At 35.5% G+C, this 14,653-nt stretch overlaps 1 protein-coding gene across 3 annotated transcripts in view; it reads right to left on the bottom strand.

Annotated features, from left to right (window-relative positions):
* Positions 1-14,653, bottom strand: part of SYNE1 (spectrin repeat containing nuclear envelope protein 1) — a 593,997-nt gene that overhangs the window by 196,312 nt on the left and 383,032 nt on the right. The window contains exons 82-85 of one of the 3 annotated variants that reach the window (XM_051997964.1): positions 12,857-13,022; positions 10,936-11,091; positions 5,315-5,467; positions 3,883-4,065 (exon numbers count right to left, since the gene is read on the bottom strand). In XM_051997964.1, coding sequence (XP_051853924.1) covers positions 3,883-4,065; positions 5,315-5,467; positions 10,936-11,091; positions 12,857-13,022 — 658 coding nt within the window. Of the gene's footprint in view, positions 1-3,882; positions 4,066-5,314; positions 5,468-10,935; positions 11,092-12,856; positions 13,023-14,653 lie in introns of those variants that run through there. The other 2 variants (XM_051997961.1, XM_051997962.1) reach the window with 2 other exon arrangements.

Below are 14,653 nucleotides of genomic sequence, written 5' to 3' on the forward strand. Positions count from 1 at the left end.
GATGCGTCCAGTATTAGGTTTAACTACCAATCAATTGCAACCCCTATATGACATTTTAAGGGGAGACACTGCTTTAAATTCACCACGCCGGCTTACAAAAGAAGCTCAAGAGACCTTGAGAGAAGTTGAACTGGCTTTATCCAATGTAGTTGAGAGAATAACTCAAAAACCCTTGGAAATATCAGTTTTTGCTATGAAAGAAGCACCCACAGCAGTCCTTCATCAAGGAGACAGTGTGATAGAGTGGGTGAACCTCCCAGCACAACCAGAACAAAGCCTTACGCCTTACCCAGTGCTTGTGGCTAGAATTCTATTAAAGGCCATTAAGCGAGCAGTACAATTATCTGGGACAAGACCTGACAAGATATATACCTTCTATACAAATGCACAAATTAATGTATGCTGTGAAACCATCCCAGAGTGGCAGATTTTATTGGCCATGGCTCCAAATTTTGCACATGGATCTCCATTAAAGATAACCAGACTACTGCATAATTGGTAATGGATTTTTGAAGAGAAGGTTTCTAAGGTTCCTCTTGAAGGACCAACCATCTTTACAGACGCAGCCAAACAAAATATTTGTGCTGTATACTCTCATGATCTAACCGTAAAAAGAGTAGTCAGAACTCCTTTTCAGTCCACTCAGCAGAACGAATTATATGCGATCATGCTAGCTCTCACTTATTACCCAGGCAACATAAATATAATATCTGATTCAGCCTATTCAGTAGGTGTGGTACAAAGAATTGCCACAGCCCAAATAAAATTTGCAGCTTCTAATATATATCAGCTCTTTAAGGAACTTCAAGAGCAAGTGAGAAAGCATCCAGGAAAGATTTATATCCTGCATGTCCATTCACATAGTGGACTTCCAGGTCCTATTTTTGATGGAAATTCAAAGGCAGATAGCCTTTTTAACTATGTTGGCCAGTACGCCTTTATTTCAGGAGGCCCAGGAATCCCATTCTAAATACCATCAGGCTGCTCGAGCTTTGCGTTTACAGTTTGGGATTACAAAAGAAGAAGCTAGGAGCATAGTGAAAAGCTGTACAGCTTGCCTTCCCTTCCAAGCTCCTACACTGCCTCCAGGGAAGAATCCTCGTGGTTTGAGACCCAATGAAATCTGGCAAATGGATGTGACTCATCATAAATCTTTTGGTCGTCTGTCTTTTATCCACGTTGTGGTAGACACCTTTTCAGGATTCACTTTTGCCATACCAGCAGCAAAAGAGACAGCCCGAGTGGTCACTGAATTCCTCATTCAAGCATTCGCAATTATGGGTGTGCCACAAGAAATAAAAACAGATAATGGACCGGCATATACCTCCAAACATTTTGAACACTTTTGTGCACAGTATAAGATTTTACACACTACTGGCATACCCTTCAATCCTCAAGGTCAAGCAATAGTAGAAAGAAGAAACAGAGACATTAAGACACTCCTCCAAAAACAAAAGAAAGGGGGAGCCACGGGTAACCCTAGAGAACTTCTAAATTTAGTTCTCTATACCATTAATTTTTTAATCTTTGATAAAGATGCACTGGCTCCAGCAGAAAGGTTTTATAACCCACCAGAAGAGCAGTGTCCAGTGCGAGCAGCTCCACTATCTTTAGATAATCGCCAGGTGATGTGGAGAGACCCAGAAAGTGGTGAATGGAAGGGACCAGATAGGCTAACTGCTTGGGGGAGAGGATTTGCTTGCATCTCTACAGGTGGAGAAGGAATCAGATGGGTGCCTACGAGCCGCATTCGCCTTGTCCATCGCAGAAAGATGGAGCAGACCCTTGAAACAAAGGAGAAGACCCAAGAAATATCGGGTGGTTCTGTTGCTGATTGTGCTCATAAGAATTATTAGATTCCTGGCACATGAACTAATGGACAATGGAATCCTATTGGACTGTTTCTAGGACTTATGGACATGTGTAAATTTTCAGATTGATTCTTGTTATTTGTTACATTACTACTAGCCTGTTTTATATTGCTATGTGCTCATGTAAATTATGTATAATGCCTCCCATATTGATGGATTTATGTATACCATGTATATCTGTTACAAAGTTCTGGCCCATATTGATGGATTTATGTGTACCCCCTCAGAAACCCCCTATGTTTTAAAACAAAAGAAAGGGGGAGATGTTGGAATCCTTACTAACTGCTAAGTAATTAGAGTTGATCTAATCTTACAAGAAGTTGTTTTGGCCAGAACCTGAAACAAGGTACTAAGTAGAACTAATCAAGACAAGGCTTGTGTTCCCACCTTTACTCAAAGTCCACACCTTAAAGCTCTTTGGGCCAGAGAGCACTATGGGAGAAAACCCATAATCCCATTCTCTCAGAAGGTTCACATATAAGGCGAGACAGCCATTCCAGAATACATTTTTTCCTCTTGGCTGGCTGATCGCGCTAGACTCGAGAGAAACGACTCTGCTGCAGAGAACACTTTTGACGGACTTCAGTGGAGCTACGCCAGAAGCCCTCTCTCCGCGGCAAATTGGTGGCTGGGCCCCCCAGAAGGAGATAAGAGAGATCTTCCATCTCTGTTGGAGGCAGAAGAAGGCAGAGGCAGAGGCTGAAGGACAGAACCTTTGGATTTGGAGACATCCGAAGGGCTCTAAGCCTCTAAACCGGCTGTCCTCTGAGAACAAACTCCAACATTTGAACTCTTAACATTTGGCGCCCGAACAGGGACCGATTCAGATCCATCTGAACTAGATCACAACACTTCTTCTCCACCATGTAGTCTTCAGTTCAATATTGTTCATCTTGAAGTTTCTTTTTCTTTAAGAAACAGCATCTCCTGACTGTAGGCACTTTTCCTGGCTGATCTTCATTCCTGGGATGAAATCCCTATTTATCTTTCCCTTCTCACCTCCTTGGCTTCCTTCACTTCTCAGCTAAAATCTTACTTCCTATGGGAAGCCTCAGTTCCTCTAATTCTAGCACCTTCCCTCTAAAATGATAAATGGTAATGGAGAGAAATACTTTTAAAAATCATCTCTACATAATCATGATGTCACTGGTCCTCTTTGGGATAAAGGATGAACAACAAAAATCGTTTCTTCAGATGATTATTTTCTATTTATCCTAATACATACTTTGTTTATGCATAATTTTTACATTTTCCCCCTTCCATTAGATTCTAAGATTCTTGAAGGAAGGTATTGTCTTCTGTCTTTCTTTGTGTCCTAAGAGTTTAGTAAAGTGCCCAATCACTTAATAAATGTTTATTGATTGACATTTCACTGGTGTCAAAAGGTATTAAGAAGACAGTGCTGGCAAAAATTTCTGAGGGAAAAAACTTATGATCTAATTATATGCTTCTTAGTGCATGAATACAAAGAGAGTCTTGGAAAACATATGTAAGTGTCATTTTATGCTGTTCCTTCCATTAGCATTAGTATTCACCAAACCACAATGAGAGGAACACTGAAATTATTAGAGTAAGGAAAATTTTAGTATCTGTCTTTTAGTATCTGTGAGGCCTTAAGTAAGTCTTCTTAGCATTACACTGAGTCTTAGTTTCCTCATTTTAAAAGGAGGAATATGTTGTAATATGCTTTTCAAACCTAAATGTATTATATAATTTCTAGCTATTACGACTATGATCTTGGGATCAGAAAACAAAGAACTCCAGCATTTTCTTGGGCTGCTTCTTCAGTGCATAAAAGGATCCACCAAATAGTTGCTTTTCTATAACCTACCTGTCAGTGCATATGAAATGTAATCTCATCTAAAAGAATTTGATTTAAGCACAATTGTCAAGAGTACTTCTTTAGTAAGTCTTATATGAAATAACCATAATTTGTGCTGTTATTATTAAAAAGAAAGGAAAAAAAATTGAAGATCCTATGGAATATTGAATAGTACATTTGAAACCTTACCTGATTGAGTTTGGAGAGCCTATATTCAGCTTGCCTAATAGTTTGCTGGTGAAGTTCAGTCAGTTTCCCAATCCTCTTGGCCAGCTGTTTAGCCAGTTGGCTGTTTTGCTCAGCGAAATCTTGGACAGCTGCATCTAGTTCCATTAGCTTTATATTACAACCGTCTAATTCCTCTCCAAGGGCCTAGAGTAAATATGAAAGTCATCCTCCAAAGTTTCCAGATTAATAAAGTTTTTTTTCAAGTTGTGTTTATATTATTTATACAATTTAGGAATAATGTTACTCTGACAATGGTTTATTTCTAATCCTCTAGCTGGAAAGGCAGAATGGATATGGGATCATCATGATGTTTATTTCCTAAGAGCTGGAGTGAGGTGGGTAACATTTTCCTTTCCTGCCTTTTTTAAATTTTTGCTCCACTCAGGATGAATCAGTCAGTAACTTAACTCTCTGACCTACACTTTGTTCATTTTTAAAAAACAAGAAATTAAAATTTACATTTGCTCAATTGGAAGTAGAACAGTATTTTTATTAAGTTCTGAAGCTACCAACTGATTAGCATGCTATTATACAAATCAGTGCCCCTGAGTGAGGAGGAGAGATGATAAGGATTATGGATTGGACTAGATGTAGGTAAGGAACCAAGGTCAAAATGACTGTTATCCAATGCTAAGTAGCTACTTATTTCTATCCTAGAAGCATTCTGATCAAATGTAGAGAAACATTATTAGTACTATATATTTATTGCATACAATATCTTAAAAGGTACATTATATTTAAAAAAATCTTCTATATGATTTTTAAATTTTACATTATTTAATCTACTTATATTTATAAAATTCCAGAATTTCATTTGGTTCTTCACAATAATCACCATAAATCCTTATACTCATTTCTAAGACAAAGAAATAGTGATTGGAATTTATTGAAATTCTAAATCACTGAGTCTCAGGAGCTTTTTTTTTTCTAAAAAATGTAAATTTAAAAAATTTCAGTAGCATTTTATTTTTCCAAATACATGTAAAGATAGTTTTCAACACTTGTTTTTTTAAGACTTTGTATTTCAAATTTCTCTCTCCCTCCCTCCCTTACCTTCTCCTGCCCAAGACAGCAAGTAATCTGATACAGATTAATGATAGGCAATTCTTTTAAACTTATTTTCATATAAAATAAGTTAATTTCACTTAAACTTTTCTTTTTTCTAAGTATAATTTCTTCATAATTACAAATTGTACTGTGCTAAATGATAACAATTCTCAATAATGTGATGTATCTCTTTACTGATTGTTGTTTCTTTCCTATAGTATGCTAATAAGGGAGTATGACATTTTGTTTTATTATCAATACAATAATATTTCTCCCCTAATTTTCTTTTCATTTTTTCGGTCTCTATTTTTAAAAGTATTAACTCTGGGTGTTGTTCTTTACTTACCTTCTGATCAATTTTAGCTTGAGCTAGATCACTTGTCTTTGCTTTCAATTTGGTTAAAATAGTCGTCAATTCTTTTGCTATTCTCTGAATTTTTTGGCTAAGTTCCTGATTCATTGTTTTACTTCTCTGGGCTTCTTTTTCTTTGGATTGGATCTAAAAAATAAATAATGCCAAAATCAACCACAATAATTGCTACTACCTACTAATAATTATTGAATATCTACAATGATGCTGATGGAGTATAGCTTCTAGGGGAAACAGCAGTGAGGAGGTCCCTCTCCATCCCCCTGACTTTAGAGTGCTTCTGTTCTAATAACCTGTCAATAATTCTGAAAGTCTTCTAGCTTTAAAATCTTCTGTAAAAATTTTCTGGTCTAGGAATATAATAAAATTTCTTCTCTTAGACTTTAGGGAAGATATATTAGGGACAATGAAGCTCTCTGACCTTAGAGTGCTATAGTTCTGTGAATGATTCTAAAGTCTTCTGGCCTTAGAAAAATTCAACAAATATTGTTGACTGTCAGATACATAATCTGTTAGTCAGTGGTAACCAAATTCCTACCTCTGGGCCATAAAATTTGCCTATCAGTGACTCGAATTGGATACATTTGTCTTCTTTCTCTGGGTTCTTTGCTAAGTTCTTTTGGAACTTAGCCCACTTCAATTAGCACTACAATTATAATAAATTTTGCCCCTTGACTTGGATATAGTTTCAAGTCTGCAAATTCTTTTGAGATACCTTGTGATACCAGTCTGTGACCCCCAATCTTTTGGGGTCCTTCTGAATATAAAAATTTGATGGCTTATATGGGGAGAGTCTGGTCTCCCCTGCCTTTATTCTCTTCATGTCAAAGTAAGTCCCCCATTTTTTTCTACCTTAATCCTATAGCTTGGAAACCCCAAGCAGCTGGGAGAGAGCTTGTTTGGGTCATCATGAGTTCCACACTCAACAAATTTTCCTTGACTGGGGATGCTCAGATTTGGAAATTCTTATAATTTTCAACAAACTTTCTAGGGAAACCTTTGCCACCTTTCTACCTTCTCTGGGATGCTAGACGAGAGAGGTATGCTATAGGATAGCTTTTTGCAAAGATGGGACAGTCCTCTTTCATGTCACTTTGTGTCTGCATTTCTATGCAGGATATTTGTGTCATGTTTGTTCTGTGAGCTACATTCTGTTACCTGGAAAGATTTAAAATGTAGCAGCAACAATAACAACCAAAAAAACCTCTCCTATGCTGTAGCTGAATGCTAGGACAGATTTCTTAACCTTCTTGACTTCCATTTTAAAAAAGGAAAAAGCCTAACTTTGGACCTCAGCTCTGGCCAACCTGTGGACTGTAGAGGGCCGCAGATAGTGGAGAAACTCTGGGTAATGTATAAGACCATTCAGCTCAGAGGGAACTAGCTGATAATGTCTGGTTTATCTCCCCATCTCCCTTTGGGGCATCTCATCCTTCCTGAGAAATCAAGGAGGGCAACCACCAGAGTTCTACCAGAAGGAAGGAATACTTATAGTTAAGATGCATTTACATATCAATAGCAAGGTGCTTATAGTTAGCACTTGTGTGCTGTGGTGATGTAATAGTACTATATTTAGCAATGTGCTGAGTTGATATGGTGATATAATGGTTCTATAGTTGGCACATGCTCAGTGTACTGTAGTGATGTAATTGTATTAAGGTATTTAGGGGCTAAGAGGACTTGAAATAAAGGGACTCCATCTTTGACCTGCCTCATGGATCTCCTGCTTTCATCACTCCTCCACTAAGACCAAAGACGTGGGTGGTCCTGATATCATCCGGAGAGCTAGTCTGCATGGTATATTTTGGCACCCCTGCATGGGGGCTTTAGAAAGCATAGTATTGTTAATGAGATTCCCTAAATTCTAATTAAATGAATTAACTGAATTGCCATTTGTTTATTTTTCCAATCATTTTTCTTTTGTGAGTCAGGAAAGGTTTAAAGTGACAGTTTTTACTGACAGAACTCCAATTTGGGAACTCTAGAACACACACTACAGTGGGCCATAGAAATAACGTTAGTTAATTAAAATTAAACTAACATTTTAGCAGATTCTCAAAGTTTTGAGAGCAATGATTAAGAAGTGTGCCAATTAGTCATTTTAAGATTGCAAGAACAATTCCTGAAACATTGGAGATAATTCCAGTAATTAACTCCATTCTGAAAGAAAAAGAAAAAATAAACTAGGTAAAAAAATTTTTTTTGGTAACCCTTCTTTTATTCCTATCTTGTCCAGAGTCCCCTTCTGCTCCTTTGGGAAAGCATCCCATAAGCTATTAAGGGACCCTTTCCACTCCATTACCCAGAATCTTGAGTGTATCTTAGATATGGGGATTGCTAACAAGATCAATATAGCCCAAGTTTCTCTGTTTGCTAACTCCTCTTAGATCAGATTAAGGAAAAAAAAAACTGCTAAAGAACTTAAGGAAACAAATTCTACCCCACCTGTGGAGGTAGAGGAAGCAGCAATAGCCATGGGACCCAAACAATCTTGCCCAAACAACTTCCCAATTTGTAGAATGGGGATGGAATGGGGTCAGGCTCCATGGTCAGTATTCTCTGAGTCCTGGCACCTAAAACTATCATCAAAAGGAAATCTTGGTACCAGTCATTCCTGCCTTCAGCAGGTTCTGTCCAGCAACTTCCTGGAAAGAATCTGGATGTCCTTGGTACTACCCAGCATGGCAGTATAAGGTGAGAAAACCAGTCAGCTTCTATATTTGGTAAACTCACCATTCTCTGTTTCAGTTGTGGAAATGTATTAGCTATGTAATTTATGGTAAATTATTTTATCATTGCCCAGTTTTCTGATTTGTAAAGAAAAATAATAATTGTTGTTGTGAAGATCACATGATTTCAAAAGGGCTTAGCATAAAACATGCTATATGAAAGTTAACAGCTTTATTGGATGTAATTGTTCATATTTGAGAACTTTATGAGTTTTTAGATGTGACCAACATATAATGGCAGTGTTGAGATAAATAATTTCTGTGTGTATATATGTAAATTAGGGGGATAGTGCAGAGAGGAAAGAGAGCTTCTTTTTTTCTCCTTCCCTCCTTCCCTGGCCGTAGGAGGGAAACATGGATGAAGGGATGAAGACATAAGTGAAGCATTTCACTTGGTTCAGTGAAATGTGTTACTTGAGATTTGATAGAAAAGCAATTTTAAAGGAGTTCTAATTAAAGTCCACTAAAAGGATATATAAATTGTAATATATTTGCACTGATAGTGTTAACAGAATATTTAAGAGTTTGGGGACTTTAGGAAAACAGAAAGACAGTTTGCTACTACTTTAAAGACTGGCAACAAACAGCCTGCTTTTGAATTATCTAGAGTCAGACTTCTGAGCATTCTGTCAGTAAAAACTGTCACTTTAAACCTTTCCTGACTCACAAAAGAAAAATGATTGGAAAAATAAACAAATGGCAATTCAGTTAATTCATTTAATTAGAATTTAGGGAATCTCATTAACAAAAGTTAAGTTAATTTTAAAATCTGTTCTATTTCAATTTTAAGAATTGTCTTTTTTTCTCCCTGAAACAATAGGGAAACTTATTTAAAAAATAGAAATCCTCTCTGAATACTTCCAAAGCTGTAATAGTTTGGGGACAGAATAAAGCAGTCCACTGCTACTTAAAAAAGTGGCAACAAATCTCCCGTGGTTCTTCCTTTTTGCTCTGATTTTTCTCCCCTAATATGATTCATAAAGCAATGTATGTTAAAATTAATCAAATTTTTAGGAAGACATTATGGCTTCCTGTTTCTTCAGTGTCTTCATATCCTATAATCTTCTGCTGAACTCTACTTCAGCCACATAAAGCAACAGTCACATCTATTACTAGTAGGTCTTCACTAAATAAAACAATCTTTTAGTTCTTATTCTTTAATTCAGTCCATCAAATGTTCCACAGTTGTCAGAAGTTTTCTCTTCTGTAATAAAGCTTACTCTTACAGCAGTGCTCCTATAAAAATTAAGGGCATTTGCAGTGAGTTCTTCTTTTTCCTTATTATGTGTAAAAATCCTGACATCATCCTGCACCTTCTCTTCCATTACCCTAATCTTTGATCAATAAGTGAGTATTTTCCTAGCAGAGGATCACCACATTGCTTATATCCTTAATCCAGGGTATTTTAATTTTTCTCCAGCAAACTACTCTATTATCATTTTTCCTCTCTCTCTAAGCTCTTCCCATTTATTAGCTCATTCTCTGCTATCTACAAACATGCCCAGGCTTCCTTATTGTTGTCTACACTTACTGTTCTAATTCTCTTACTTTTCAAAACTGCAGTCTGAATTATGACCTGGAAACTCAACTGAAATGGGTCTCTCCAAAATTACTAATTACATTATAATTGCTAATTGCAATGATTTTTTTCTTTTGTCTTTCTTCTTTATCTCCTTAAAACATCTGATCACTTTTTTCCTTCTGGTACATTCTTCTCCTGGTTTTCATTACACTGTTCTCTCTTGTTTTTTCCAACTAATTATCTGTCTGGTTGCTCTTCAGTCTCCTTTGTTATATCATCATTCGTATCTTAACCCCCATTTTTTGTTGTTGTTGTTGTTTTACAAGGCAATTGGAGTTAGGTGACTTGGTCAGGATCACATAGCTGGTGTCAAGTGTTTGAGATTAGATTTGAACTCAAGTCCTCCTCCCTACAGAATTATCCATTATGTCACCTAGATTCCCCTTCACTTCTTACCCTGTAATGTGATTCTGAGAGTCTGTCCTAGACTCTCTTTTCTTCTAATTTTTTGTTAGCATTCTTGCTAACAAAACCTCTGTAATCATGAGGCCTAAGCCATCTTCTCCAAGTAATTGCTTCTCAAGATTCTTTCTCCTTCCTAATCTCTCTCTAGTCTTGCTAGAGACTAATGTCACGTCAAGTAAGTGTCTCAAACAATGTATCTGAATCAGAACTCATTATCCTTTCCTAAAACATACCTTCATTTGAAACCTTCCTATTTTTTTTAAGAGCCCAGATCCATAATTTCAGAGTCAAACTTGTGTCCTCATTCTTTATTATGCCATTTTCCCAAAAGCTCTATCAACTCCACTAAGAATATACTCAGTTTGGAAAAAGTTCATCACCAGTTTAACCACAAGGTAATGAATTTGTGATCACACCAATTCTCCAGGACAATGTATAAATATGATGATAATTTGTTATAATTTGGGTTCCTTTAAGTTATTCATTGTACCTGTGAAGGGAATACCCAATAATGGAGTTCTGCTATGTTAATGTATAATATAACTTATGTACATTGGGCCCCTATACAGAGCCAAAATATACAATATGGGTACATTTTAAAAGACTTGAAGCAAAACTTGATGATTCTAAATTATAATAAAGATTTATAGATTTTTTTGTTTTTTGTCTTAATGGTAAATACCATTAACTATATGTCACTGGATATTATATTCTTGTTCAGGAACATATTTACCAAATAATACTAGTCCTATGGAAAAATAGATACTGCTTTATAATAATCTGTCTTACAATAAAAATTCTCAGAGTGTTTTCTGGAAAACAAAACTTCCTATGGATTAACTTTAAATTTTTTTTTTAAAGAAGAGGTAGAATATCTTTACCTGATCACGTATAGTCCCAATATCCATTGCTATTTCAGCTAATTGAAGAGAGAGCTCAGAAGGTAATATTGTATAAAGACCCAGATATTTATTTTTCTGTTCTTCAGTTATTTTCTCAATGGCCTGGTAGCGAGTGGTGGCTTCAGTCAGAAGACCCTATAAACAAAACACAAATCAAATCATTTCTGACTGCCTAGAAGTATAGAGAAAAAACTTTATCAAGAACAAGTAGAGAAGGCTTGTGTATTATGCTTAAACCTGTAGTTGGGTACAAAAATAGGGTCAAACTAAAGTTTAAGATCACAATTGTGAACAGTATTGATAATAAACACATTATTAAGGGTTATCTTAGCTCCTTCTCTATCTGGTAATGTCATAGGTTTCTTCAACCTACAGAGAGAAGACTCCTACTTTTCTTATTAATATTCTTATCACTAATACCCATATGCTCAGAAATTATATCCTAAGTTCCTCTCATTATTGGTAATGTACTGCTGCCTAATTGTTGATTTTTGGCTGTTTTAATGGCGAGAGGACAGTAAAATAATCTTTCTTTCCCCATCTGATTCATGCCAGCATAGTCTTTAGAGAGTCATAGAGAGAAGAACTTTCTATCAGAAATATAATCCTGGTAATTGTCAGGAGGAAAGTGATTCTTCATCCCTTAACAGATATCAAATTGTTTTCCTTCCAAAATACCTTCTTAATGGCTCTTCCATTAAGGATCCTTTAAGGATATCTCATTCTCATAGATAGACATGAGAAATCAGTGTGGATTAGGAAGGAGATTGACTAGAAATAAAAGGCAGGGTTTCTAGATTTAGTCCTTGACTCTGATTCCTCATATTCTTTCCTACCTGTCACTAAAGTAGCACCTTAATCTCTCCCTTTTTTTAAACTGCAAATGAGATGAGAATTTTTTGAGTTTTACTCAAAATGTTTTTTTCCTCTTCCATTGTCCATGAAGAAAAAGAGAAGACTAACTTAAAGATTTTGTTGTACCCCACCCCCAACCTATTGCCATTGAAAGGAAAAAAAAATATGTGCTCTAATATTCAGACAAGCCCTACTAAACATAAGACAGGTGTTAATTAAAATTATATTTTTGTATGCCATTATTAAAAATTGGTTGTTATTGTTAAATTGGTAAAGGTTTATTATGGTTAAAATTCTGTTTTTATTACATAGAGGTAATTACAGTTGAGCTTCTTTTCTGTTAAGCAGTGATGACTTTTATGATCCATATTTAGTAATTTATACTAGATTGGCATATACATTGATAAGCTAAGGATTTCCCCACATAGCAATCAATAGTCTGATATTATGTATTAAATAGGTTTCTCTTTACAAAAAATACTGTAGTATTTTCTAGGGACATTTTGCAGGCATACTAAGATAGAGGCAAAAATATTGTAGGAATACTTGCTCTCCAAAAGATTTGCTGGCACAGAGACCTCAATAGCTGTTGGAAGCTAGAAGTCTTCCTTCATTTATTTTCCTGGTTCTCAGTGTCTGGGAAGCTAGGTGGTACAGTGGATAGAGAGCCAGACCTGAAGTCAGGAAGACTCATATCTTTGATAGTTCAAATCTGGCTTCAGTTACACTTAGTAACTGTGGACAAGTCACTTCACCTATTTGCCTCAGTTTTCTCATCTACCAAATGAGCTGGAGAAGAAAATGGCAAAACACTTTAGTATCTTTACCAAGAAAACCCCAAGTAGGATCACAGAGTCTAGCATGACTGAAAAAATGACACCAAAATCTTAGTCTCTTTAACACTATTTAAAACACTACCAAACTCCATGTGCCCCACAATTTTCTCAAAAGGTTCAACTCACAATTTTCACAGATGTATTGTATACAAAAACATCCCCCAAAAGCCTGAATAATCAAAATGGGGATAAAAGATAATTTTTTGTACCTTCAATTCCTCAAGCTGAGCATCTATTTCCATTGTAGGATTCAACAAATATTCATTTGTTTCCTGAATCCAAGACTTTACAGAATGAATCTTGGTCTCTACTACTTCACGATCTTTTAGTTCTTGCTTTACCAACTTCCCGTTTTTTTTCACTTTCTCTTGCATGCTACAGAAATACCAAAGAGAGAATTATCAATGAATTTAGAGGAAAATAAACAATCAGTAGATTAAAATATAGAGTCCAAAGAAGAAATCAAACCTCTGAAATCTAGGATCACCATACCCAGCAAATATATATCTCCAAAAATAAAAACTCAAAGAAATACAGTGACATCAACTTCGCAAATAAAGAGATGATATGGTATGAATTTTGTTGGACAAAGATAATGCATTTACCTAAGTTTTCTGGTGCAGTTTAATTCAGGAAATATAGTTTTTGTTTTTTTAGAAAAAGAAGGTATTGAACAAACACCAATTTAGACTCTTAAATATTAAGAACTGACTAAATCTTTGTGTCCCACTTATAATTAATTTTTCACTAAATTATCCTATGTCTTCACTAATGCTTATATAGGTATAAGCCATTAACTTATGTTGTCACATCTTAATAAAGGATGTTTGCTTAACTTTATAATAACTAAAAATAAATTCATAATAAGTAATAATTATATGGTACTTGAAGGTTTTCAAAAAGTTTTATATATATTTTCTTATTTGATTATTTTGACAAAGTTATGAGGCAAATGCTGTTATAAAATGTTCTCATTATATAGATGAGAAAATTGAGGCACAAAAATTACTTGTACAGGGTCACATAACTAGTAAATGTCTGAGGCAGGATGTGATCTCAGGTCTTTCTGACTCCATGTTCAGTACTCTGAAAATTAATTATAAGTGGGACACAAAGATTTAGTCAGTTCTTAATGTTTAAGAGTACTCACTCTTACAGCTTAAATCATACATAATTACATATAATTCTGGTATCTATAGCCAATGGATAGTTTTATTTCAAATAACTACATCAAAAGATTTTTAAAGCCAAACTAAACTTAAATAAGGATAGTGCTATGCTTAGATTCTTAGTTTTTAATTGGCTCAATATTTTAAAATTGTAGTTAATCCTGGGGTTTCAACAAGCCAAAACTCTGTGAATCATTCCAGAAAATAGTATCACAAGGCTTGGTTGCTAAAACAAGTAAAAGTAAGAAATTGCATGTCTAATTCTCTATTAAATATATCCACCTGGGTGTCCTGGTAGCTGAGATTTCAAGCCTGAGTGACTGGGATGATTTTACCATTAACAGAAATAAAGAAGTCAGAAAAGGATGAAGGTGTAGAGTTCTATTTTGTATATGTTAAGGTTGAGGAACTATCTTTTATTCCTCTCCTCCATCTGATAAGGTACTGGTCAGTTTTACTGTAATTAATCTCATTTACATCCTTTCTTCTCCCTTCACATTGATATTATCCTAATTTAATCCATCATTACTTCTTTTTACGGATTTTGCAACAGTATCTTCACATCTTCAGCTTTCTTATTCCTGAGCTTTTTTATATATCCCATTTTACTCAAGGCTTCTAGAACAACCTTCCTAAAGCAAAACTCTGATAATTTCTTTTCAACATAAGATCTTATTAAACTTCTACCACAGGTAGGTAAATCAGGTTAGCTGAAGTAGCAAAACATTTTGAAGGGAAGTCAAAGGGTGATTTGTCTCAGGAAGAGCAAATCTCTACTACCACCACAAACCTTCATATGAGAGGGAGACCTCCTAGGATCCTTTGCCCAAACCTTAT

Source organism: Antechinus flavipes, chromosome 4 (genome assembly GCF_016432865.1).
Source record: "Antechinus flavipes isolate AdamAnt ecotype Samford, QLD, Australia chromosome 4, AdamAnt_v2, whole genome shotgun sequence".
NCBI classification, from domain to species: Eukaryota; Metazoa; Chordata; class Mammalia; order Dasyuromorphia; family Dasyuridae; genus Antechinus; species Antechinus flavipes.